Source organism: Callospermophilus lateralis, chromosome 7 (assembly GCF_048772815.1).
Source record: "Callospermophilus lateralis isolate mCalLat2 chromosome 7, mCalLat2.hap1, whole genome shotgun sequence".
In the NCBI taxonomy this organism is placed as follows: domain Eukaryota; kingdom Metazoa; phylum Chordata; class Mammalia; order Rodentia; family Sciuridae; genus Callospermophilus; species Callospermophilus lateralis.
The window spans coordinates 66,386,869-66,414,556 of NC_135311.1; the positions used below are offsets into that span (position 1 = coordinate 66,386,869).

The 27,688-nt window shown below is 39.5% G+C and overlaps 1 protein-coding gene across 4 annotated transcripts in view; it reads left to right on the forward strand.

Annotated features, from left to right (window-relative positions):
- Tgfbr3 (transforming growth factor beta receptor 3) overlaps positions 1 to 23,487 on the forward strand; it is a 184,881-nt gene extending 161,394 nt beyond the window's left edge. For all 4 annotated transcript variants that reach the window (XM_076863529.1, XM_076863526.1, XM_076863530.1 and 1 more), the window contains 3 exons: positions 6,682 to 6,726; positions 9,344 to 9,451; positions 20,046 to 23,487. In XM_076863529.1, coding sequence (XP_076719644.1) covers positions 6,682 to 6,726; positions 9,344 to 9,451; positions 20,046 to 20,164 — 272 coding nt within the window. In that variant the 3' untranslated portion in view covers positions 20,165 to 23,487. The remainder of the gene's footprint in view (positions 1 to 6,681; positions 6,727 to 9,343; positions 9,452 to 20,045) is intronic.
- Positions 23,488 to 27,688: the final 4,201 nt, after the last annotated feature.

Here is a 27,688-nt window from a genome sequence, read left to right on the forward strand (position 1 = left end):
GTGCTCTCAAACTCTGCCTTCTCTCAGGTGAAGCATGGTGCTATTTATTAATAAAAATTACCAACAACACAGGTAGCTCTCTCTTCATACTCCTTTTCCCTTCTGCCTTCCCACTCTTCATTCCATATCACATGGGTATTTGCAGTATCACCTAAATACCCTAAAGAATATGAACTGGAAGGAAGGTGATGAATTTTTTTGGGGGGGTGTGTCTGTTCCTCTAAAGGGCTAAAGAAATATGGAGTTTGTTTAACAGTGTAGTAAAGTTCAGGAAAAGTTTTGTGACTTTGGATTATAAACAAACAACAACCCAAAAAAACCTCCAAAAATCATGAATAGTTTATGCATATTATGATTTATGGCAAAATGATTAAAATAGTTGAGGTAAGGCCATCCTACCATATTTTTCAGAAACATGTTGAAGTATAGGCATGTTTGCTTTGGAAGCTGTGACTACTCTTTACAGCACTCGAGAACAGTTGGTCTTACACAGTAAAAATGGTTACACCATGCCAGTGATGATTTTTTTAAAAAATTGTGACAGAGTACACACCGAGAGAAATGGTCATATGGACAGAAAAGAGCAATAAATATCTTTCCCAAATTTGTCATGATTTATATGCAGTACTTAATTCTCAGCATGTTAAATGTTTAAAGTACTGAATTTCCTTCATATTTCCACCACACAGTTTCAGAAAATAAAAGCACCTGCATATCATAGATAGTCAGTAAATGTTAATTTCCTCTCTCTCCTCTTAGCCAAAGTTGGGTGGGTTTTTTTTTTTTTTTTCTTGGCAGGTGGTGTGGTGTGTGTTGTGGAAGGAAAAGTGGAAAAGTTGTGAATGTCAAATGGAAGTTAATCCACAGGAGGCATTACTTTTTGGAACACATTTGATTTTTCCAGAACAAAAATACTCTAAAGAACCAGCCAACTTTTGTCCTCAAGCTAAGATACAGATGAGGGGAAAACAGTAGAAAGATGGTAGAAATGTTTCGATGGCAGAATAAGACGTTCCGCCTCTATCCAATAGGGAGGGGTATTATAGAGATTTTTATGATTCCATTTGCTTTGTCTTTAAACATTTTTTTTTATTTTGGAAAATTTTAAATATATATAAGTAGAATGAACCCACAGAGTATCCCTGGTTTCAACTACCTGTTCATGCATGGTGAATCTTGTTTTATCACTTCCTGTTGCCCAGTGGATTGTTTGGAAGTAAACCCAGACACTTAATTTCATCCATAAACATTCCAGTATGCACCTTTAAAGGTTAAGAATGATCAAGAGGTCTCTGGCAGGAAACCCATAATTAGATCATTTAGGAAGGCTACTCCCCGAAGGCAGTGTGAAGACTGGGTTGCTGGAGAAAGTACCCAACAATAGGATCTACATGGCATTTATGGATATTTCTTCCAAAAAAATTGAGTCCCTATTAATGCTAGGTATAAGAGTTGACAGATGATTCTGTCATTATTTTTCATACTGGGGGATGAAACCAGGGATACTCTACCACTGAGCTATATCCCCAGTTTTTTGGTTTTTTTTTTAGATAAGGTCTTGCTAAATTATCCAGGCTGGACTTGAATTTATGATTCTCCTGTCTCAGCCTCCCAGATCACTGGGATTACAGGCATGTGCCACCATGCCCATTATCCCATCTTTAAGGCCTTTATACTCTAGTACAGGTTTCTCAACCTCAGTAGTATCAACCTATTTGGCTGGATGACTCTTTGTTGTAGAGGAGCTGTCCTGCACATTGTAGGATGTTTAGCAGCATCCTTGGTCTCTACCACTAAATGCCAATATCAGCCACCCCCACAACTATCTTGATATCCCCAATGTGTCTTGATGCTTTTCCAAGTTTAGGAATATTACCCGTAGGTAACAACCATTGTCTAGTGGTAGAATGAAGATAAGTGAACAAGCCATCAATATTGAAAGAACCTAGAGAAGAAGTTCAGAAACAGTGAAGTAAGATTAGTAAAACCTGTCTCCAGTGGGGCTTGCATAAAGTCTTCTGAATCTCCAGGAGATTTCCTCTCCCCACCCCAAGTGTTAGTCAGCTTTCTATTGCTGTGACAAAATACTTGAGAAAAACAACATAAAGCAGGAAATATTTATTTGGGCTCATGATTTCAGGATTTTAGTCCATAGTTAGCTGACTTCATTGTTTCTGGACCTGAAGTGAGTCAGACATGGCGGTGGAAGGGCGTGGTAGAGCAAAGCTGCTTAACTCATGGTAGCTGAGAGGCAGAGAGCAAGAGAGAGGAAAGGGCCCAGGGACAAGATGCAGTCGCTAAGGACATGCCCCCAAGGACCCACTCATTTCAACTAGGTCCTATGTCCTAAAGTTCCCACCACCTCCAATATTCTACTCAATTATGAAATTTACTTACTTAAATTTTTTATGATGCTGAGGTCCTTGAGCATGCTAGGCAAGCACTCTACCATTGAGTTATATCCCCAGACCCATGTTCCATTTCAATTGTGAACCCTTCAATGGATTAATTCATTGATAAGATCAAAACCCTGGTGATCTAATCACTTCCCAAAAGTTCCATCTCTGAACATTATTGCATTGGGAACCACGACTTCAGTGCAGGAGCCTTTGGCAAACGTCCCACATCCAAACTAGAACACCCTCCTTCCCTCATTGCCAAATACCAATAGACGTGGGTACCAGTTTGACGCCTTGTTTCTCTGTGGGCCTGCACAGGCCTACTGTATTAAGGAGAACTGAATTGAAAACTGAAGGCCCAAAGCTGTGGTCAGTTACTCATGCATAACCCCAGAAATATCCCATTTATGAAAGCCATGCCTAACAATCTGAGGAGGGAAATCTTGGTTCTAGAGGTAGACCAAAATTTGCTCAGAGCATATGAAAAGATTTAATTCAGAATGTTGATTATAGTTTATTCATTCTGCAAGAAATGCATTGTTAAAAGTCTCTTTACAGCAATATCTAGGATTCCTTTCTTACAATCTTATCCCTAAACCCAAAGTAAATATTGTTACATCCCCTCTTTTCCTTTCAGCATGCCAGCTCGATTATAGGGTTCTGGTGGAGATGAAACTATTTTAATTAGACTCAGGGGTTATGAGGGATTTGGGAACAAAAAAAAAGTTAGAGGATAAATTTCTTCAACCTTAGCTCTGCAGCCTGTGCTTGTTATTGTTTATGCGCAGTCATGAAGAAATTTCACCCAGGAGAAACAAGCAACAACTGTTCCTGTTTAGCTCTCTGAGAAGGCCCTATTTGGGGTGGGGGGAGAGGATTAGATCATAACATAAGTCCATTAAGAATTTTAAAACATTGTCATCCATCACACAAGCCTTGCTGTAAAACCTAAATTTTTACATGTGAGGTCTCCTCAGTGGAGAATCATTATTTTTAAATCACTTGGGGATTCTGAGTGACAAAGTTTAACCACAGGCGGTTGATTGGATGGAACTCTTCCCAGAAGTGCATATACTTCTCGCATGATGCACACTATTGAGACCTTTAAATGCCTTTGGACTTAGTTCAGTGAATCAAACCACTACTTCTTGAAAGTGGGTGAATTTTGTGGTTAGATACCCCTACTTCATAGGGTTCTTGAGGGTTTAAAATGAGTCATATAAATGAAGGCTTTTTGTCTTTTGGAAAATACTATACAAATGTACAAATGTAAGGTGTCACAGTTGTTACTGCTGCCAATAAGGCTGATGGGACCAAACTCCCAGGAGAGCTCATTTTGCAGTTAGTGTATTGAATGTTCTCTGCATGCTGAATTAGTTTTCCTTGAAAACACACGGTCAGAGCTGGGATGTAGTTCAGTGGTAGAGTACTTGCGTGGCACATGTAAGGCTCTGGGTTTGATCCCCAGTACTGCCCACCCCCAAAAGGAACAAAAACACACATTTATATTTTCTTAGTAATTTTATTGAAGTGTAACTTTAGCCCATCTCCTCATCCCAGAGCTACCATGATGCACAGCTCCTGGGGCACCAGTCAATTATAATAGTGGCTCTGATTCATCCGGTGGTTTCCCTCAAGCTGGACCATTGAGGACACATGTTGATCAGCCTAGTTGAGATGCTTGATAGTGAGAATTTACAATTCTGTTTCCTTTCATCATGTCAACCTTTACTTTCATAAATATCAACTCATATACTGCTAATTTTGGTCAACTTTTCCCAAGTTCTTTTTGCTTCTAGGGGGATTCAGACACAAGGTGTGTGTTCCTTCTTTTTTGGATGGAAATGGAGATGGAAAAGGCACTACATACCACTTTATTTTTTTTGGTAGTGCTGGGGATGGAACCCTGGGCATCATGCACACTAGGCAAATGCTCTACCTCAGAGCTGTACCCAGTGGTAGCTCACTCAATTACTAACCCTCCAACTTTGGATCCTCCTGCCTCAGCCTCCTCAATAGCTGGGATTATAGGAATGTGCCAACACTGGCAACGTGTTATCACTTTTATTTATTTATTTTTATGGCTTACTTAGTGGATTTATTTACTTATTTATTTTTATTTTTTAAAAAATAAATGACAGCAGAATGCATTATAATTCTTATTACACGTATACAGCACAATTTTTCATATCTCGTTGTATATAAAGTATGTTGACACCAATTTGTGTCTTCATACATGTACTTTGGACAATGATGTCCATCACATTCCACCATCCTTGCTAACCCCCTACCCCCTCCCTCCCACCCCTCTGCCCTATCTAGAGTTCGTCTATTCCTCCCATGTTCCCCCTCCCTACTCCACTATGAATCACTTTTAAACTCTAAAGAAAAGGGTGGAGTCCATGCCAGGGCCCAGCACCCTTTTTCGAGAAAGGGCCAGATAGAGAATATTTTTAGTTGGGGGTACATATAGTCCGTGTCTCACCTGCTCAGTTCTACTGCCATAGCATGAAAGAAATCCGAGATATTATATAAATAAGCATGGCTGTGATCACATGAAACGTCATTTAAGGGGTAAATTTGAATTTCATACAACTTGTGTCATGAAATAGTCATCTTCTTTTGATTTTAAGAAATCATTTCAAAATGTGAAATTCATTCTTAGCTCAGAGGCTGTGGTATCCTGGCCCCTGGTCCATGCTGTTCTGTTGAGGGCACAGAGTCTGTGATTGAGCGTTTACTTAATCCCTGTTCTCCAGCTAAGGACAGAGTGACACTCACCAGTCATTTAGCCTGTGAGGCAGGAGTCTGGAATTGTGTTTCAACCCCTGCCCTGATGCTTTCCAGCTGTGACCTTGGGCTAATCACAGGATATCAGAATCTCAGGCTGCTTATTTGTAAAATAGTGATAAAAATTCTTTTTCTGCCTCCCTCACAGCACTGGGGTGAACCTCAAATGAGATCTTGGCTCTGGAGCACTTCATGAACATGAAGCATTATAGAAATAATGAAGCACACAGACATTTTAAGAGTCTTATTCCTTGTTTCCTCCATCTCCAAAAAGTACATCAACATTTTAATCGACTTTTGCGAAACAGTCCTGAAAGACCAACTCTATGCCTCTATGAGGAAATAGAGATGAGTAAGAACTAGACCTTGTCTTCAGGGCAGGAAAAAATGGCAGGAATCTCTGAGTGTGATGTGGCCCAAGAAGAGGGATGAAATGAGCAATGTGGAAGAGACCAGCCCTGCTGGGGGGCCAGGGAGGAACTAGAGAGAGTCAGGGAAGGCCTCCCAGCAAAATTTCCAACCAAGCAGGTCTAGGAGAGGAGGCATTTCAGGAGATGACCTGCAAAGTGTGATGACATGGAGCAGCATGGGAAATTTGGGGAACTTATATAACTGAATGTGAGAGGCCAGCATGGGTGAAGGACCCCCATTAAGGGAAAAACAGCTTGAATTTTTTTTCCTGTGATCAAAGAGGAGTCATCAAAGAACTTAATCAGGACAATAACATGATCATCTCTGGGCTCTGGAAAATTCACTCTGGGGGCTAATGTAAAGGAGGTAGTATTGGTGGCTGCAGAAGGTCTTGGTAGACAAAGAGACCTCTTTGGCAATGCAGATGAGTGATGAATCATAAGACAGTAGTATTATAGTCAACATGGCACACACCTTTGATACCAGTGACTTGGGAGGCTGAGGCAAGAGGGTTGCACGTTTGAGGCCAGCCTGGCAACTTAGTGAGACCCTGTCTCAAAATAAAATGCAAAAGGACTGGGGGTGTAGCTCAGAGGTAGGGTGCTTGCATGAGACCCAGGGTTCAATCTCCAGTACCAGAACATATACTCAAAGAAACAATTGCATTAAAGGAAGAAGAATAAAGATGCAAAAATGTGTAAATTATTAAATTAAAAGAATATTTTAAACACGGAATAAAATGTAAATACACTTGGATAAGCACAATATTTAAATATATTGAATCTTTTTGTAAGTAAATCAAAGACACATATAGCATTAGATTTAAATTCCCTAAGTTTAGGTGTTTGCCTTTTGAATTTTCTTCAAATTGGGGTGCTTGTATAATTGACCCTTAGCAGAATACAATGCTTAAAATTTCTGTGTCACCCATGTTATGATATCTGAAGAGGGTCATTGACAGAGTGTTCACAAAGTATTAATAGGAAAAGTGTCAGCTTCTGCTGAGATTTTGAAAACCCTCTGCTCACATCCTGGCTTATTCATGGAATCCATTGTGACTTGACTTATGCTTTTGTTTCAGAAAAAGTTCCAAGCATTAAGGAACAACAAAATCCAGTTCCTCCACGTAAGTCTTTCTGCAACTATTTCGAAATAAGCCTCTTGGGCTTTTGTAAGAATGAGTTGGTTAGTGAACATTTGCCAAACTTGGAGTTTGATAAGGAGATTTATGTTCTCATCCTCCTTTCCCCTTTCCTCTTTTTTTTCCCAATAATTTTTTCCTTTCCTCTGTCCTTCTTTCATCATCTTCTTTCTTCTATCCTTTCTGCCTTTGCAGAAATATTAATTAAAATATTAATTTGTTGACCTATTTAACATGTGTGGCCTGAACAAGAAGGCAGTAACTTAGCTTTAGAGAGATAAGCTAATGATTTGCATGCGTATGTCTGTTATGATTTGAAAGCATTGACGTACAGCTGTGCGAGTACTTAGCCTTAAGTGTTGGTCAACAATGTTTACCTGCTCAGGGAACTAGTTGCTACATGTTCAAGACTGTCTCTAGTCAAAGAGGTGAGGTAGAGGGGACCAGAAAGAACTTTAAGAAAATAATAGAGCAGTTACTACGGAATGATGAGCTGAAATTTATGTCAGCCAATTTCAACATTTTGTATGGAAGAAAACATTAACAAGAAATATTTTAGCAAGTTGCCCAAGATTATCAGTGGCACTGAGGCAATCAGCTTCCCAGCAACCCACAAGAGTTCTAGATGATACAGCCTTGTAAGAAGAATCTGTATGTGAAGATTCCCAGTATTAATCTCCAGGGCTGACCCCATAACATACATGTGACAGTCAGGAGAGTGCTCTATACAAAGTCATAAACTGTTGCCCTCGGGGGTTATTTATTAAGATTATGGAACAATATCATGACTTAGAAAGAGTGAGCCATTTCAGGGGTGGGGGGCTAGGGTTGTGGCTCAGAGATAGAGTGCTTGCCTCGCAGTATGCGGCCCTGGGTTCAATCCTCAGCACCACAAAAAAATAAATAAAATGAAGATATTTAAAAAAAAAAAAGAAAGAAAGAAAGAAAGAGTGAGCCATTTGGACACAATCTCTCATACTTACCTAGTTTGATTTTCATGGAATTTGTAGATGTTTTCATTAAAAACTTGTAATTATGCTTCATCTTTGCTTCCATAGGCATAAAAAGGCAAGTTTTCTTTTAATATCTGTTCTAAGGACTAGATTCAGCTAAATAAGTTAAAGGCTCACTTCACAGGAATCTCCGTAGGTCTCTTCCCAGTTATTGTCCTTGCTAGGGAGCCCTCATATTCATTCTGTGTAGGCAAAGTTATCTTCATTTTTCAGAATTTAAGTGAACACACAAAGGGGCACATGCTAGAAGAGCAGTGCCCAGACTTGGGAGTGTGGATCCTTCCAGACTGTTCTCTATCATGACATAACTTTCCCTGAGCTCTCTCAGTGCTGGGGCTCGAGAGTCACATTTGATTGCTACTGAATCTTTAAAAATGAAGTGAGTAGAAAAGGAAAGAGACTTAATTTATATAGAGATCAGTTGCTTCTGACTAGGGTGAAAAGTAGAGATAATATTGAGGGGAGAGACTTATATCTTCAATTTATACTAAAAAACCAAGAGATCTTTAAAACTTTAGTCTATCAAAACCCTCTCTTCTTTGGACACTGATTTTAACTTTTTATAAGTGACTCAAAGAGGATAGTTTTCTTAAGAGAAAGGAAATATCCTATTTCTGTGGCCTGGAATTAATTTCAAATATAAAATTCTTTGCCAAATGGAGGAACAATTGGTTCTATTTATGTTTTGCTGACTGCGAAGCTGACATCACTCCCTACAGAGAAGTATTTATGTTCCCCTTGTAGAAAGATTACGGCTGGAGATGTGTTAAAGAGTAGGCTCCTTTAAATGACATGATAAAATAGTTCTTAAGATTGAGGATTTAATATAAGGTGGGTGAAATGTTATAATCTGCAGCCATAGTTTACTCTTGTTCTGTACTTTCTTCTCACCCTCTTTCTTCTTTTTTTCTTTCAAACTTCTAAATATTCATGAAAGTACTATAAAGCAATCTAAGTATGTATTTTCTGTGTAGTGTCTCTCACTATTGGAGGTGTTCGATGAATAATAAACAATGAGTCAGATTTTTTTAAATATATTTTTTATATTTTTTATTGTTATATATGTATATATATATATATATATGTAGTTGTAGATGGACACAATATTTTATTTATTTTTATGTGGTGCTGAGGATCAAACCCAGTGCCTCACACATGCAAGGCAAGCGCTCTACCACTGAGCTATAACCCCAACCTGAGTCAGATTTTGATGATGAAAGTTCACCTTATTTTCCAAAGCATCTTAACCTGTGATTTTTCAAGACACTCTCCATCAAATAGTCCTCAGGGGGATAATGAGACCACAGACTTAACATTTTACAAAATTTACAAATTTTATTTTTTAAATTTGTTTGTTGTTCAAAATAAATTGCAAACTGAGAATGTTTGGAAGCTTCATAATTTCATTTTCCATTGACCAAAAGTTGCAAGTAACAAAATACAGTATATTTTATTGGAATCCTTATTACATTCTCAAATTTTATTAGTCAGTGCTCAATCTTTATGATGGTGCTTGTAAAACAAATATAAAATTCAATGTATGATGTAGACTAACTTAGGGCCTGTGTATTGGTTTCCCTCTTTTATAGAAATTTTCCATGGTCTGGACACCCTAACCGTGATGGGCATTGCGTTTGCAGCATTTGTGATCGGAGCACTCCTGACGGGGGCCTTGTGGTACATCTATTCCCACACAGGTTAGTGTGACTATGGACTCTCAGTTGGTACACAGCCTGTGCCTGCCACACAGTAGACAGTGTTTTGTTGGATGGACGAATGAGTGAAAGTGAGAGAAGGTTCATTTCCGCTCCTCTTACGTTTATGGATTTGACCTAGATTGGATTTTATAAAAATATAATTTACTGTTGGATGCATTGGCCCATGCCTATAATCCCAGCAACTCAGGAGGCTGAGGCAGGAGGAAGTTCAAGGCCAATCTCAGCAACTTAGTGAGAGCCTGTCTCAAAATTTTAAAAAAGGATCAGGGGACTGGGATTGTGGCTCAGTGGTAAAGTGTCCCTGAGTTAAATCCCCAGTACCACCCTCCCCAAATATATATATATATATATATATATATATATATATATATATATATATATATATATAATTTGTTTTTACAGTTGTAGGAAAGGAATGTTTAAACTATTTCTGCTCGTAACAATCATGACATTGCTGAAGTTTAGCCTCTAATAAAGCTATTTTATCTTTAGAGTTTAAAGGAAGTTAATGTAGACAAACTGGAAATATAAGCAGTTCCTCCAAAGATAAAGACTTCAGAATAGACATATAAATGTGCAGGGAGTTAAAAAGGAAGCCAGGAGTTTACTACCACATCTGCCAAGGTGTTGACCACTGTCCACTGGAGTCCCTAATCAATGACTTAACCCAGAATTTCTCAACCCTTTTTTTTTGTGTGTGTGTATGTATGCTGTGTGTATCTTCTTTGATAAACATAAAATTCTCATGTCTTTCTATAAAAAGTTAAATTTTCAAAATTTTTTTCATGAATCAAAAAGATATAAGGCAACAAAGCACTTTGTTTTTAAGCTAAGCTTCCCAAGCCCCTCAAACTCCAATGTGCTCCCAACCAAGTCCCAGGCATGAAAGCCATTGGCCTGAACTGGAAACCTGTTCTGATGCCAGAACAGAATGAAAGCTCAGCAAGGGGATCTCTATTTCAGTGGGGAAGGAGCCCTGGACTGCTCTCTTGCATCTTTCCTAATTTCCCTGCAAATATGGGAAGGAATGGCATGCATTTTGAGACATGCCTAGGGAGCTAGCTGGTCTTATTTGCTCTTGGGTACTTGTTTACACTGTGAACCTGTGTCAACAGTGCTAGATGGATCAAGAGGCAGTCTCAGCCTCTGTGTTTAGAACTTTATTCTCCGTTGACCACTGAATGCTCTGATCTTTTGCCTCACCTTGGGCCATTCAACTAGTCCAGCTAAAAGGATGACCAATTTAAAGGAACACAAAGCACTACTAAAGGACATTTTGAGACACTACATTTTTGCTCTCTTGACACAAACATCCTGTGACTTAAAATTTCAAACTCTTTTTCATTCAAATTTTTGCTTCAAATACTACACCCCCTGACTAAATGTTTTAGAAAGAAAGGAACAAACCCTTTTGTGCCTTACATGGAAAATTCACCCAACCCAAAGCCAACCTCTTGGCAAAAGCAATAATGGGGCTCTGAGTCCTCAAACTATTGGTCTTCATTAGCAACCTTTGAGTGAAGTATGTTTCATGTGAGAGAAAGAAAAAATAAGGCTCTTAAGTGTCATGATTCTAAGTATTATATAAATGTCAATGAATCAGTTTAGGGATATTCATTCTCATGAACAGTTTATAAAAGGACCAGAAGGGACAACTTTAAACTGAGTAGTATTTTAGAGTAAATCATTTTTGTCACAGGAATACTGACATGTTCAGATCTCAAACAAAGTTCTTCATAACTTTTTCCAACCTCCTGCGTGGCTGAGAGGTTCTTGGGCTGTTGGCAGTCTATGTTGTCTCTTGGGAATGCACTTGAAAGTACTCCAAGAAGACTGTGTAGCCCTGAGGATTTTATACAGCCTAGTCACCCACAGATGCTTTCCATGTGCCTGCTCAACCACCAACTAGTCTTGGTCATAGCTCACCCTCAACCCTCACAGCTAATCGTGGACCAGGAGGCCAGGTCCAGGCAGAATACAGGGCAATTAAATGGTGCTCATTATGGGAACATGGCCCACTGAAGCCACCCTCCCACCCACCCATGATCCTAGACTCTTGTCCACAGCCAGGTGCACAAACCTGGTAAAAAGCAAAGTGTAGCAGTGAGATAGCCTATGTTGCTCCTTGAACTTGGATGATTATTGTTATTAATACCCTGTCCCTAAAACCAGGGGATTTGAAAGTATTTCTCATACAGAAATAGATTTGTAAATAGATTAAAGAAAAAACAGAAATGCTTCCTGTGATGCTTTCCAGCAAAATTATGCCAATTCAGAAGGTAAAAGGTATATTGACATTGTCATTTGGGCTTAAAATCTGTTGGCATCACTTACAATGTAGCCTCAAGATCACTTTTTATTCAAAGCTGTAGTCTCTGGTTCATTTTGCAGACTGTTCATAAGAAATCCCAGTGTCATAGAAGCATGAAAAAGGCTTTTATTTCCCTCTAGGGTTAAGTCTCTCTGCCAGTTCTGGTTTAGTTTTCTATATATTTATCTTGAATTCATCTGCCGACTCTGTCAGTTATCTCAGTCTCCTCTAATGCTTTCAGACATATCAGGTGTTGTACTGATTCTTTTTATTTTTCAGTAAATCTTCTGAATTTTGAAAGCATTCATAGTCCTCTAGCTCTGAGAATTGCTATTGGCAAGTTCAAGGTCATTCAGATTCTTGATTCCCTTTGTATGTGGCCTAATTTTTCTTTCTGAAAGAAATTCTACAGTAGAATCCCTTGATTTAGGTATGTTTTCATACATGGTGGTACTGAGCACCAATTGAGCCCTGTCCTTCAATGCTGATACTAAGATCTTATTTAGAATTCCTTCTTTTCCTCACTCCTGTTTTATGTATTCTCTTATTTTAGAAACCATTTTATTTGAAAGTGGAACCTCTTCACTGGTCTTTGAATTTTCCTTTTTCTTTGGTTTTTTCCATCTTTTTCCTTTCTTTATTTTCTGGGAGATTTCCTCATCTTTATCTTTCAGTCATTTATTGAGTTGTTAATACATTGATTTTTTTTATTCCAATAATTTTTCCTATGGATTTTCTTTTTTTTTTAAAGTCTATCTGAGAATATTAATCTGGAATTGTTTCAGAATGGGGGAAGTTCTAGTTTGCAGGCAGGAGGTATTAACTGTGAACTTCTTTAGGATTATCTGGCAGGTTTGTTTTATTGAGCCCCTGATATCACCTCCTGGTGATCCTCTCAGGGTCATTACTTATTAAGTTTTCCATAAAACAGGTCTTGTTTCCCACCCAGAAGGTGTAGGTTGGGAGATCTTTTAATGAGCACTGATTAAAATAAACTGACATGGAGCTGGGCACGGTGGCCCTGTAATCCCAGCAACTCTGGAGGCTGAGGGAGATTGATTTCAAGTTCGAGGTCAGCCCCAGCAATTTAGCAAGGCCCTAGGCAACTTAGCAAGCCCCTTCTCAAAAAAAAAAAAAAAAAAAACTAAAAGGGCTGGGAAGGTAGCTCAGTGATAAAGTGTCCCTGGATTAAATCTCCACTACCATAAAACAAAAACAAAAGCAAAAACAAAACAAAACAAAAACCTGACATGGCAACAAATGATATTTGGCAAATAGACACTGGAAAGCAAATATTCAGACTTCCTGTACAGGGTATGGTACCAGCCCTTTTCCTGAGTATGGATAATTAAGTTATGCTCTGGAGGAGACCGACAGTCTTGTTCACTGGTGCTGGAAGAAGCAAGGCCACTTGCTTTTAGCTGCTGTCAGGCCAGCCAGTGCCTGAGAGAGCCCAAAGCATGTTCACCCAACACTTTCTGAGTGCAGTTCTTGCACTGTACTGGTGCTGACATTCCTGGAACTCTTGGTTTCACCCTCTTGAAAGAGTAAACTTCCGGTCTTCCTTCTGGTGAGGAAGGGCAGGGTTCCAGCCTGGTGGAGTCTGGAGATATAGAAAAATCTTACTGCTTCTTACACAGAAGCTCAGCTATCCCCCTTTAGCCCTATATTCCCCCTCTCTTGTTCCTGATGCCATTTCCTGAGTTTCTGAGGGCTCTGTGACACAGATTGGTTGTTCCTCAGCCTTCCCACTGTTGGCTTAGGTTTCCGCTCTCTTGAGTCAGTTATTCTCCTATTTTTTTCAGCAGCCTCCAATACTTTATTGCTGTTGTCTTCACTCCTGTTATCTTTGTTTTTATGGGGTTATGCCTTTTGAAAATTTATTCACTGTCATTCTGGTGAAACTTACAGAGGGAATGCCAGTCTGTGTGTGCATACAGAACACAGTCTCTATACTAAATCTTGCCTTGCTGTTTAAAAAATCAGCTGCTCTAGAGGGGTTCTTGGGAAATCACTATCTGCTTCAGCATCTCCTTTGCACATAGGGAAGAACAGAGCCAGCAAACTGATGCAACTATGCAGAGTTACATAGTTACAACAGTCAGGCCTGGAACCTACTTTCTGGATTTGGATACTTTCTATTCTGTTGTTACATATTCAAAGGACATGTAGTTATAATACTTTCATCTTCCTCTTGCATATCAGAGAATAAACTTATGATTCACATTTCTAAAAATTTTTAATAATGATGCATTTGATATTGCTTTCTCACCACAAGTCAATCATCACATAACAGACTTGGAGGGCACTCCTACTAATGGATAGCCAGACTTTGAGTCTAGCTATGAAAAATGCCACCAGTGTGGAAGCAGTAGAAGAAAGCAGGTGGAGTCACATGTATTTTGATTATTCTTTTTACCTCTTTTTAGTATACACCAAGTTTTTTTTGTTCGCTCATTTACTCATTCTTTCACTCAGTGAATCTTTTTTGAGCTGCCCTTCAGTTTGAACACTGTTTGTTCTAGCCACTGGCAGCACACTAGTGGATGGTACAGAGCCTTGCTCTTGTGGAGCTTACATATTTTAGAAGCACGAGAATAACCAGACAGACTGGCAATAAACAGTGATTCAGGTAGAAACCCAAATTTGAACACAAATGTCAACCATTAGGAAAGCAACAACTTAGGGAATTTTGTCAGAAAGATGGAGAACTGGCAAGACTAGTCTCATCAGAACAGGAAGTAGTGTTGTTTTTAAGAATTAAGTTTCTTCTAAAACTCTCACAGTAACTGAGGGGAGCTTGAGAAGAAGGGGGAAGGATTTGAATGGTCAGAAGCTTTGGCAGGGGCTTTGCTCCTTGACAAAAGACACAAGGACAGAGACACCAGGAAAGCTTAAGACTTGTATCTTAACTCTCTCTGTTTAACTGTATAAAAGAAGGATGGAGGATTCTGGTGAAAAGAGAGTGGGTCCTGCCTTCTGTACAGTCACAGAGGGTTCCCATCTGTCCAGCTGGTGCCTGGGACATCCTCTTTTGCCACCCACCCCTCACCTCAGCCTAACCTCCTGCTCCTTCTCTTTTCATCAGAGCAAGGCTCAGGACCTTGGTGAAACCTTCGGCCTCTAAAAACACTGGGGCCTCCAAAGATGCCCCTAACTCAAAAGGTCTTACTGACTCTCTGAACTATGGGTTTCTTCAGACTTCTGCTTTAAGAACACATGGTACATCTGCCGGAGGATCGTTGAATCCAAGTCTGAGGGATTGGGATGGGCATGCTTGATTCAAAACTTCCACATTTCTTTTGCTCTGTGAACCACAGTGTTCCTTCCACTCTTGGATTTTTTTCCTGCTTACACATCTGAGCAGGCTCAAGTATCTTACATTTTTATAGGACTTTGGGGTTCAAAAAGTTTTTCATATGCACTTATTGTTTAAGCATCTCATCCCTAAGAACTCGTGAAGTAGGGGGAATATGGTAAATATACCAGGCTCGGGTAATAGGACTAGCAGTTGAACAACCTAGAGCTTCAAGCTCATTTATGATGATAGCCACTCCTAGGGGTTATAAAGATGGCCTTCCTCCTCTACCCAGTTTTCTCTTTCCTTTTTCTCTCTCTCCCCCTTCTCTCTTGTTGTCAGACTTTGAGTGCATCCTCTTAATCAAGTTAAAGTAAGATACAGAAAACCAAAGTGCAGGTGCAAACAGGTTGGCCCCATTGCAGGAATATAGGAAGGAAGTAGTAAGCAGGATATTTTGAAAGGTTTTAATTCCCACCTTGGAAAATTATATTTTTTTCTCTTATAACAACATCTAACCTACCCTTCCTGGATATTTTGCATGCAAAAGAAAGTTCTTTTAGCCTGGACAATGGGGAAACAATTTTTGGAAATGATTCAAGACCTCTAAACTAAAGGTAGCTTAGTTCCCTCTCCTTACAGGAGTTGGCCTAAGAATTAGTTGGGATATCAAGAAACTGACACTGATTGCTACAAAATTACAGTCAGCACATAGGCCTAGAGGAAAGTATTGTTCTTTACAGCATCAAGGAATATTAAATCTAAATCACCTAGGCGTATGGTTTTCAATCCTTTGCTTAACTATCTCCCAGGAACAAGATTCCATAAATTCTCACTATAACCAACCAATCCTCATAACCAGCAAGTTCTCTCTGACTTGTATCCTGTGTCTGCCATTTAAACTCATTTCCTCATGTTTTGCCCTCCAGGGAAATAAAGAACAGCCGTCTGCTTCTCTTTGCAATCATCCTCAAGGGCAGTATTTGCACTCAATCTGCTTTGGGCTAAATAATCTAGATTCCTCTCATCTTTCTTTTGAACTCTTCCACTACTGTTTCCCCATACAGCCTTTCCACGTTATTCACATCTCTCAGAGAGAATTTCTTCCCTAGGACCTGTGTGGTGAAAGGCTGAGAGATAAGAATCCAGTTGTAAAGTGGGTTGTCAAGAGGTTGCACAAAATCAGATCTGGACACTGGGTTAAGCTAAAGAAATAAAACAGAAGAGTGGGCACGCCTGTAATCCCAGTGGCTCAGGAGGGTGAGGCAGGAGAATTGTGAGTTCAAAGCCAGCCTCGGCAAAAGCAAGACACTAGGCAACTCAGTGAGACCCTGTTTCTAAATAAAATACAAAATAGGGCCAGGGATGTGGCTCAATGGAATTTTTTTTTCTGTTTCTTTAAACTTTTCTGGCACTGTTTAGGCTCATCCACAGACCGATATGAGATTCTCTCCTTCAGCACACCCTCCTCCTCCAGAGTATTCCAGGCACCACATACCTCTTTCCCCTACTCACTCTCCCTCCTCCTCCAATCTCTCTTCTCTCAATGTGGTTTTAAATTTTAGAAACAACACACAAACACTGAACACATTGTCTCTGATGGTCAAGTTTGATAGTATGAGCAAGGAGCCTTCTTCAAACTTCTTCCATGTGTTGCTTAGCAACAGGGTCATCCCTCCCCATCTCCTCCAGAAGTAGCCTGATTGTATTTGACACCCAAGGGATATTTTGGAGAAAGTGGGTATTCCAAAAAGCCAGTGTCACTGTGACAGAGAGCAGAAAACTAAAGGACCCATCACAGATATCCCAGGAAACTGTTGGTTTTCTAAGCAGAATTCTAAGCGGAATCCAAGAAGAACTCTCTTGGCACATTTAACATTCTTCCCCATGATGAATTTTTCCACCTGACAATGAAAAATTTTTTTCTTAATTTTGCCAAAAGGTAAAAATAAATTTTTTAATTTGGTTACTTTGAGAAATCTTTTGCCTGTGGAAACAGCCAGAGTAGAAGGGATAGTTTGTCTATAGAAGGAGTTTTAAACATTTCCAAGCAGATGCTCAGACACATTCTCCTTAACACCTTACTGGATCAAAGTCTATGGAACATTACGTTAACGCGACTCGTCCTCCTGGGTGAAAGACCCTGCAATCTCAAGGGTAGGAGCTTCTTTGTTTTGTTGTTTGGAGTTTTACTTTGAACAGTGTTTCCAAGGCCAAGAGTTTCTGAAACTCTGGAAGTTGAAAGATTTCTTTTTAATGGGCACTGATTAAAATAAACTGACATGGCAACAAATTATATTTGGCAAATAGACACCGGAAAGCAAATATTCGGACTTCCTGGGCAGGGCATGGTACTGGCACTTTTCCTGAATCTGAATAATCAAGCACGTGTCATGTTCTGGAAGAGACGCACTTGTCCACTGTGGCCAGAGGAGGCAAGGCCATCCGGTTTTAACCTCTGTGAGGCAGAGTAAATGAAGCCTGGAGGGCTCAAAGGGAGGGGGCTGGCTTTCCTCCTGCTTTTCTGGTGTATTCTTTATTTAAATGGGAAAGAGATTTTTAAAATGTGACTGGTGTGTAGCCACATTATTCCTTCTAATTGATAACATGAGTATCCAGCTGAGTGTGTATCAACATGGAAATTGTAAAGGAACTGAATTCTATTTTTTTTTCTTTCTTTCTTTTTCTTTTTTGGTACCAGAGATTTAATCCAGGGGTTCATAACCATTGAGCCACATACCAGCCCTTAAAAAAAATTATGTATATTTTATTTAGAGACATGGTCTCGTTAAGTTGCTGAGGCTGGTTTTGAACTCTTGATCCTCCTGCCTCAGCCTCCCAAGCCACTGGGATTACAGGCATGTACCACTGTACCCAGCAAGGGGGCTGAATTCTTAAAATCTATCAAGAGTTGTTTAGGTCTCTGGAGTGTGTGTGTGTGTGGTGTGTGATGTGTATATCAGGGCTTGGGTGTAACTCAGTGGTAGAGGACTTGGCAAGCATACACAAAGCCCTGGGTTCAATCCCTGGGGGGGGGGGGGGAGAGATGTTGAGATTTGATCCTCTTCTAGAAATAAGCTCCCACTCTGGGGAAAGTAAATCTTTGGCAGAAAGTTACTGCCATTGAAGCAGATTTCCCACCCTTAATTACAAACTACACATGAAGGGTAAGGGGCAATGCTGGTGAAGGTCTAAAATATAGTTTTCCAAATAAAGAAGAGTAAATATAGTTTCCCGGCTTCTTGGGAATATTGACCCCCTTCTCCCTCCATCTCACCAATCCCAGAAGAAAAGATAATCAGAGGAAACACAGGGCCAGCCATACAGCAAGCACATAAATGCTCTGAGGTCAATGCAAACATGTGTGGAGCTTAGTTCATAAAATGGGTGACAGCGAGAACTGTAACCAGACCCAGGGGCACGAGCCGGTTCTACATTTTGCAGAGCTGCTCTTTTGGCAGATGCTTTTGAGGGGCCCCCCGAAAGGGAATGGAAGTTACGGGCTGGAGTTCCTGTACTTGGAGGGCAGAGCATTTGCTCGGGTGTTTTGTTTTAATGAAGCAGAAGGGAGGGTTGCTTATCTCCAGCTGATAGATGTGTATTTCAGCATGACAGGAAAGAGCAGGCTCATTCCTAAACAAACCTGGCCCTCTGGGGCTTCCTAAATTGGAGGGGGGAGAATGCTTACAAGAAGTTTATGGAGTTTGTGCTCTGATTTTTTAAAGAAAATGCAGTGCATTTCTTTGGAGAGTCCTGATCACTTTTCCCTACCTAAAGCCATTTTTTGAGGGTTGCGCTGAGGCCAGTTTTGCTGAAGAGAAGACTAATTCTAGGGCCTTTTGCACTATTAAATGCAAACCATGTGTGTGACCCGAGGTTTCCTCCCTCTCCGCAGCCCTGCACATTTGGCACAAAGAAGGGTTTAGCTGAAATGCAGTGGAGTGTGTAATGAAAAGTGGGATGCTTAATGTGTTAGGAGATACTCACGTTGCACTCAGCAGCGAACCTCAGCCTGGAAGGAGGGTGTTTGCTGGCAACCACTGCAGTCTTTATGTGCAAACAGCTAAGCCCCTTCCCCCAAAAGTTTTTCCCATAGCAGCCTCCCTCCCTTTCTCACTTCCTAGGTAGGTCGTATGCTTGGCACACAAGGCTCTCTGCTGTTGCTAGGGCACAATCTAGACTTCACCAGCCCAGTTTTAAACAAGAGCTTTCAGAAAATAAGGCCTCCAGGAGTTAAGGTGTAGCTCATTGGAAGAGCATGTGTTTTTGCATGTACAAGCCTCTGGGTTCAATCCCTAGCACCAAAAATAAAAAGGCTCCCAAACTGCCAAGTTTTCCTTATTATAATTTAAAGGTCTCAGCCTCCAAAGTATAATATCTTTATAAGAGAAGGTACAGCATTTCCTAAGTTCAGGTAGGTGCTGGTCACTTGTCCTACACAGTCCAGATGTGTGTGGTTTTTTTTCAAAGGCTGTAGGCTCTGAAATCCAGGGCATTTGTCATCAACGATCAGAGGTCTTAGCCACTAAGATTGCCTGTTAGCCAACAGGAAAACCCTCCTCTTTTCCCTGTGCACGAGACTTTCAAAGCAAAGCAACAAGCAAGGGGGCTGAATTCTTAAATTGAAGATTGAACCCAGGGCTTTGTGTATGCTTGCCAAGTCCTCTACCACTGAGTTACACCCAAGCCCTGATATACACATCACACCACACACACACACACACACACACACACACACTCCAGAGACCTAAACAACTCTTGATAGATTTTAAGAATTCAGCCCCCTTGCTGGGTACTTACCCTTTACCTCATAAGGTAAGGTCTTCCAGCCATCCAGGACCTGGACTAGTTGCTTCTGCCTGTGGTTGAGAAAAAGAATAGATAAATGGCAAAGCTGGGGGAAAGATTCTTTTCCACACATGTAACATGCACCTTCCTTTGCTTTTTTTCTTTACTAACTACAGGGGAGACAGCAGGAAGACAGCAAGTCCCCACCTCCCCACCAGCCTCTGAAAACAGCAGTGCAGCCCACAGCATCGGTAGCACTCAGAGCACACCCTGCTCCAGCAGCAGCACAGCCTAGCCAGACCCAGCTGGGCCCGAGACAGCTGATGGTGTGCGTCCAGACTCAGAAGGCTTGAATTTGGTTCCATTGTAAAGGGAGAGTGAATTTCAGTGTAAAGATCACCTGTTGTATTCACCCCTCACCATGGCCAATGTAAGCGTGACCCCTGGACTTCTGTAACACACTAGAATTCATGTGCAAAAGCTAAGATGGTGGCCTTCTCCACCAGCCCCTCACAGGCTGGGGGGTTTTCAATGTGAAACACATGCCAGTTTTTTTAAATGCTGCTTTGTCCAGGTGAGAACATCCATAATTTAGAACCCTGAGTTTTTACCCAGACTCAAGGAGATGGTAAAAGGATAACAGCTAGACAGCAGATTCAATGAGGAGATGTGGCCAAAGATTCTTTTATGTCTGAACCAAGACATAAAACAAAAGAAATGCTTTAAGGCTTTCTAAGCGCTCCTCCATGTCTAATGGTCATCTTTGGATGCACACTTCTGACCTGCCATGCCCTGTGGGGTCCGATGTGTGGTTAGCTGGGTGTTGACTGCCCTTGGGGACTGCATCCTGCCACATGTCAAGGCAACATTCCTTTCTTGTGTCTTGGGCCAAAACCAGTGCTGACTGCCTTGTCAGCTTTCTGTGTCTCCCCACACTGACACACCAACTACAAAAATGTCTTAATGCAAACTTCATATTTCGTATAGGCATATAGAAATTGAAGATAGCCAAAATCTGGAACTATAGATCTGTGTCCATCTCCTACATTTTTTCCCCTGATAAATTAATGTCTAAATTGGGGCAAGAGTCAGTTGTAAAGTTGAGGAGCAATTTGCAAGTTGATCTATGTATATGCGTATGTAAGTAGAAGTGTCTAATATGTCATCTGGCACAGTCATTTTCTCAGTTGAAGAAGAGAAAAATTCATTCCCCTTATGAAAATGTTCTATGATTCCAGAGTTGGAATTTACTCTTAAGTCATATTTGGTAGAATGAGAATTTCTACTCCAAACACATCAATCTTTCTAATAAGCCCTTTTGTAAAATCCAAGCCCCCATGAGACACAAAAGCCTGGCAGATCCTGTTGGAGTCCTATAGGTAATCTGAATAGCCTCACCAATTCTGCCAAGACAGAGCTGCAATAGGGTGAAAGGCACTCATTTGGATTGCTTTAGTTCTCTTGCCTTAAATATATCCCAAACTTCAAAAGGATTTGAAGTGAATGTCATGAAATGGAATAATATGATGCCACTTTGCAGCTAAATAAAGCTCAACGATACCTTTATGCTAAAAAGAATGCCAGAAGAGGATTCCCACGCCAAATCATTTACTTCTGAAGATAGCTTCAATGCAAATTAAATAGTTTTCTTTTTCCAGAATTTCCCCCAAATGAGTTAGGATTCCATAAATAAAACAAATAGACCCACCCCCAAATATTCATAAGCAAATCTTACTGCCCTTTAAAATAAAGCAGTTGTGCCTGGTCCTCTGCAAATGGAATAATAAATGCTGATGAAACTCAAATCTTTAGGGAGTGTCTACATGTATATGAGTAAGAGGAGATGGAAATCACTATCATCCAGTCATTGAGTACTAGTGATTGATTGGATAGGTGTAGACATTCAATCAAGATAATTTTAATCAAAGCAGATTACTTTAGCACTGAGATTTCCAGGCTACCTACATTGATAAGTTGAACTTTTTTCAGATTTCCATGTATGCATTGAAGACAACACAAGACTAGAGAAATGTTTTCCTTTAGTTTATTCTTTTTAACATAAGGGTATCAGAGTGGAGGGCCTGGATTACGCTACCTGTGTTTGAAAATAATGCGCTTTGCCTAACCTTCAGCAGAATGTATTGTTTTAGCATATTCTATGTATAAAAAAATTTAAAGATGTCTTCAAAGAAGACTAGAGTCTTTAAGTCACTTATAGCTATATTTTACTACAAAAAAGTGTATAAAGATATATTTAAGTGCTTTAGATAAATTTGTTACTCCCTATGAAATGTTTAATTTCAGTTACTGTGAATTCTTTCGATCAGTTCTTTGCTTTTTAAAGAAACCCTTTCCATCTTATTAAAAACAAAATTAGCTATGAGGAGGTATTAAAAAATTCATTTCTTAGATGGACAGGGTTAAAAAAAACTTCTGTAATATATTTAAATGTATATTTTTGAGAGAGATACTATGTTGCCAATGATTTTATAAATAATTTTAATTAATTTACAAATTTATAGATGCACACCAAAAGATTTTAAAAAGAGAGTTAGAGAGAAAAGAAGGAAAAAATCACCTTTTATTTGTTTGGGTCTCATTGTCAGAAGTATTATTTAAAGATCAAGAAATCCCGTGCTAATGAACCCGGATCCCATTTCAGAGAGTGAATGTCCTTAGGTATTTCTGAAATGTTTCTAAACAATGAACATTAAAAAATAGTGTGTTTTCTCCCCAGCTTCTTATTACAGCATTTCTGATTGCTTCATCTTCACAGTTTTAATACAAAGTACAAGTTCTACTTTTATAACATGTTCTGCAAGTTTCTTTAAAACTGTTTTTATATTCCAGTTGAACTCAATTCTATCTGCCAAGTCATGTGTTATTTCTGCAGGCTACGCCCGTAATTTTGCAAAGGCCATTTTGTTTTGTTTGTGGATGCTGAAGCTATTGTTGAAAGGCTCTGAACTCCAAGGCAGACGTCTGTGTAACATCCTATAGCTTCTCACCATGTGGTGTTCACCAGCTGTTAATTCTGTATTTTGAAGTCAGAGATCTCTCTGTCTAAGCTGTTTCTATAGCATTTTCTAAACACAAAATGGTCTTTCCCTTGTGTGGTAATAAGATTGTAAATCCATTTCCTGCGTGTGTTCTCAGCGGGCATGAGTGAGTGTGTGTGGGGCTCGCACACGCGTGCCAGTCTTTTTGTACTGTAACTACCTCATGGTTTGAATGATGACTGTACTGCTGGTTGTGTTAACAGAGCACATTTTGTTGGGTGAGTCCTGTATGCGACTTTTTTTCCTGTTTGTTTTATCTAGGGGTTGTTCATAAAACTGACAGATGTTTTTCTAAAAAGGACGATTATCAATTTCCAAATACAATACTTCTCTCTTCTGGTTTTTCCTGAATGAGCCTGATTTTGTTGCTGTTTTTCATCAACTTTGAGGGTAAAAAGAGTACCCTGAAAATCCCTGTGGCCAGTTTGAACACCCCTGTTGTCTTTTTTTCTGTCAGTGTGTCAGCGATTTTGTGAACATGCTTAGATGTATAGTTTTGATAACCACAGTTTTAAGTCCTTTATCTGTGCATAATAAAAAGATATATATCAATTATTAATATGTGTCTTGTTTGTTTGGTCATCATTAATTTCCACCCTCAGACTGATGGCACCGCTTTCTCACTGTGACTTTTTCTTACCTGTATCATCTGCTACATTGATGGGGAAGGTGGTGGAGAAAGGCAAAGAGGCCTCTGAGATCAGAGGGAAGGGTGGACAAAGCAGAGCACTCTGGGCCTTCTGTCAGTTGCCTAAAGTCAAAGAAAGAGGAATAACGTGTATTTAGGCTCTTCCATTTTCATCCCCCTGAATACTCTAATGCTATTCCACCATTCTGGTCTCAATTTGGATCCACCCTCTCCCAGTTGCCCCAGACAGAAATCTTGGAATCTAACTGGAGCCTCTTTGCCTTCCCCATCCCCAGATTCCTAAGTCTAAGTGTCATCCTACCTCTAGAATACCTTTCTCCAAACCATTGCCTTCTTCCCACTTAATTCTGCTTTTACCGACTGCCCAAGAGCCATTATCTCCTGAGCTGATTTAGCCACAACAGCCTCCAAACAAGTATGCCAACTCCCCCTCTTGCTTCTCTCCAGTTCTTTCTCCACCACACAGCCAAACGAATCCTGAAAACACTCAAATCATGTTACTTCCCAACTTGGACCCTTTAAGTAATTCCCCTGGTTTGCCTTTGGAATAAAGTTCGAACTCCTAAGCATGGTTCAAATGAGAGTCATCTGCTTGCCTTCCAGCTACCCCTCTCATCTCTCTGGAGCTCAGTTCTGTTTGGCGTGCTCCCACCAGACAAATTTATACTACCCAAACAGTTTTCTTTCACTATCAAGGATTATGTTTTAATGTTGAATATGTTTTTACAAACTAAACTGCCATGTCCCTATCTCCTCCTCCCCTCTTCAGAGTTAGTGTCTTAGATGGTTTGGAAGCAAGGCCACCAGCCCAGCTCTCATGCCCCGCCCCCCACACAGCTCATTGCCCACAGAGTGGGAACAGCATAAAAAACTTAAGCCACATTTTGATTAAGTGAGGTTGGAGTCATTACAGTGTGAGTCCTGCAAATTTTCAGTACCAAGATTGTCCCCTGAAGCCAGCTCCTTTAGAAGAATAGGAGGGAGACACTGACAGGTGAGCTACTATTTCTGCTGTTAAAGTCTCCATGTTTCTAGTGGAGAAGAGACTCAGGTGATAACCAGTGGGCTTTAGCAGGTCTATGAACTGTCCAGAACTGTATGTGAGAGGTAGCATGCATGGGGCTACTTCTCACAATATGTGTGTGTAAAATGAATATAAGCAATACACATATTTGCAGCAGTGAAAAAACCCCAATAAGCCTTCTACTTAATTACAGAAATATTGATTAAGTGTATGTTCCTAAACATTTCCTTTTGTTCATATCAATAGGCACATTCCACTCTAATAACAAAGACTGGATCATAACATTTGTGACTTGTCTTTTTCCACACGTCCACATCTTCCTGTTGGTTCCCCTAAAATGAGTGCTGATCACGTCACTTTTTTCCTAGGCCTATCCTAAATTGCTAAAGTAAGATACTATTATTGTAGGAGGTGAAGGAGAACAAAGATGTTTTTTACTGCTATCCTTCCCAAACCCTTCAATCATTTCCCTGAGGAAACTGGTGTTAAAAGTTATTATTCAAACTCAAACATTTGTAGATAAAGGGATTTCTGTTTCGTTTACTAAAAAATAGGATCACAACACACATGCTCTATAACTTGCCTTTTTCACTTAGCACAAAACTCCCTGTAGATTAGTAAATGCAGAACAATCCATGCTTTTTTATGGCTATATACTATTTCCTGTAATGAATATGGCCTAATCACTAGTAAGAGACATTCAGAAGCGTTAATTTTAGATTTCTGCCAACATACTCTGTTGCTGTTAATATACATCTATTATATATCCATATGCATGCATATATGTGTGTGTATGTCCTTTGCAGTCTAGTGCTTTAAAGCAAAAACAACAAAGAAACTGACAATTTCATCATCATAGGTGATTTTAATCTATCATACTTAGGAATTAATAAATCAAAAAGATATGAATATGGAAGATTTAAACAATGTAATTAAGCTTGATCTAATGGGCACACATAGCATCCTGTGCCTCTAAATGTGAATATTTTGTAAATATGAAATCTTTATAAAAATTGACCACAGCTAGAACCATAATGGAATTCTCAGCAAATATCAAAGAACTTAATACTGATTTAACACAATTCAAATAGTTGAGAAATTGATATGAAAAGGACAATTTTTAAATATGAAACACAGAACATTTAAAACACTTCTAAATAATTTATGGCTTAAAGAACTCATAACAGAAGGTATACAGGCTTGAAGAATAATTAAAAAAAATATACTCAAACATGCAGCTAAATCACTAATTTATGAGAAATCTATAGCTGTAAATTGCTGGTATTGAGGAAAAAGTTTGGAAATAAAAGAATACCCAACATAGCAAGACTACTAGAGATCTACAAAAACTAAGCTGAAATAAATACATGTATTAGGAGTGAAAAAAAGATACAAGATATTCTGCAGAGATTTTAACAAATAAGAGATTCCATAAACAACTTCATTTGCATAAACTAGAAAGCTCAGACAATGTGGGTGGTCACTAAGAGCCTGAACTGAATCGGACTCAGTGAAGCAGGTGTCCTTGGGGTGAAAAGGTGAAGAGAGAACACCGAGGTTAATAAATCGCATCCCTAGGGTTGGGATTATCAAAATTAAATTGAGTGTGGTTTGCTGAGTCCTGATTCCAACATCAACAGGCAGAGAAGGAGCAACTGTTGAGTTGGAAGGATCAGAATCAAAGCCAAAAATAAAAAGTCAGCAAGCCCAGAACCGTGGAAACTTCATAACCATTTATAGAAGGCTAGACTAATGCCTGCACTGGCAAAGAAGCCTAAGTCCAACACTCTACTCCAAGAGAAAGTTAGAAATAAAGAATCTAACAAATCTGGATTGGTAGGCCTGGAAGGAGTGTGGTGTTTCCGTTGGTGCTATAACCCTTGAAAATGAAGAAATAGGAAAGGCAAGGCAAGGGGGAGGAGGGGAGGGGTGGGGAGGGGAAGGGAAAAGGAAGGGTGGGAGGGGAAGGGAGGGGAGAGGAGAGTGGATTGGGAACTGGGAGACAAAAACTTGGTAAATGGCACAGATAAATTCTGGGTGGAAGAGGGGATATAATTTGCCAAAACTAATTTAAGATACAACTGAAATTGGAAATAAAATTTTAATTATTAAAAATTCAAATGTACTCACAACAAAACAGCACAACGTTTTAAACTAAATAGTGCAGGCTTGTAATGCCAGCTACTCAGGAGGCTGAGACCATTAGGATTATGAGTTCCTGAGTTTGGGGCACCCTGGATAACTTGGCAGGACCCTGTCTCTAGAGAGGGGGGGGGGGAAATATATATATATGTATATAATTTTATATCCCAGACAGTTTTATAGGTAAATTCTACCAAGTAGTCAAAGAATAGATAATGCCAAGATCCTGATGGCTTTTTTATTTCTGGGATGGCATTAATATTTAAGGCCACATTGCTTTCTCTGAAGGTCTGCACAATTCATGCTACTCCAGGCCCATCTCCTGGGCATGTTGAAACCAACATGGACTCCAAGCATCAGATTGTGTTGGTTTAAATCTTGGCTCTACCATTTGTTGTTGAGCTATTTCCTTAGTTTTATTTATTTATTTTTAAATCTACTTCTTAGCATTGTTGTGAATATTAAATGAGATGTTCACACAAAGTTCTTAGGATAAATTAATAAAATCATCTCTTGGTGTTACTGGCATTAACATGCCTTCAGTTTTGGCAATCTGGTGGTTGAAGGATTGTCTCATTATTTGAATTGGTATTATCTGCATTGACATTGAATTTTAAATCATTATTATATAATCATGGATCTTTCCCAGGTCATTCTGTGCATTTCCATTTCCTTTCTCCATTTTTCTAATGAACTGCATTTTTCTTAATAATTTCTACACTGGTGAAATTTTGTGTCACATGTCTGTAGGACAAATATTTTCCTAGTATATCATTTTCTTTTCATTCTGTTTATAATGGATATTGCAAAACAAAAAATTTTATTTTTTTTTGTAGTGGAATATGTCTATCTTTTCTTTTTGACTTCTAGTTTTTCTCTCTTGCTTAGGGTTCTCTATATTAAATTCTAATATATCTTTTATTTTGATCTTAAAAATTTAGATCT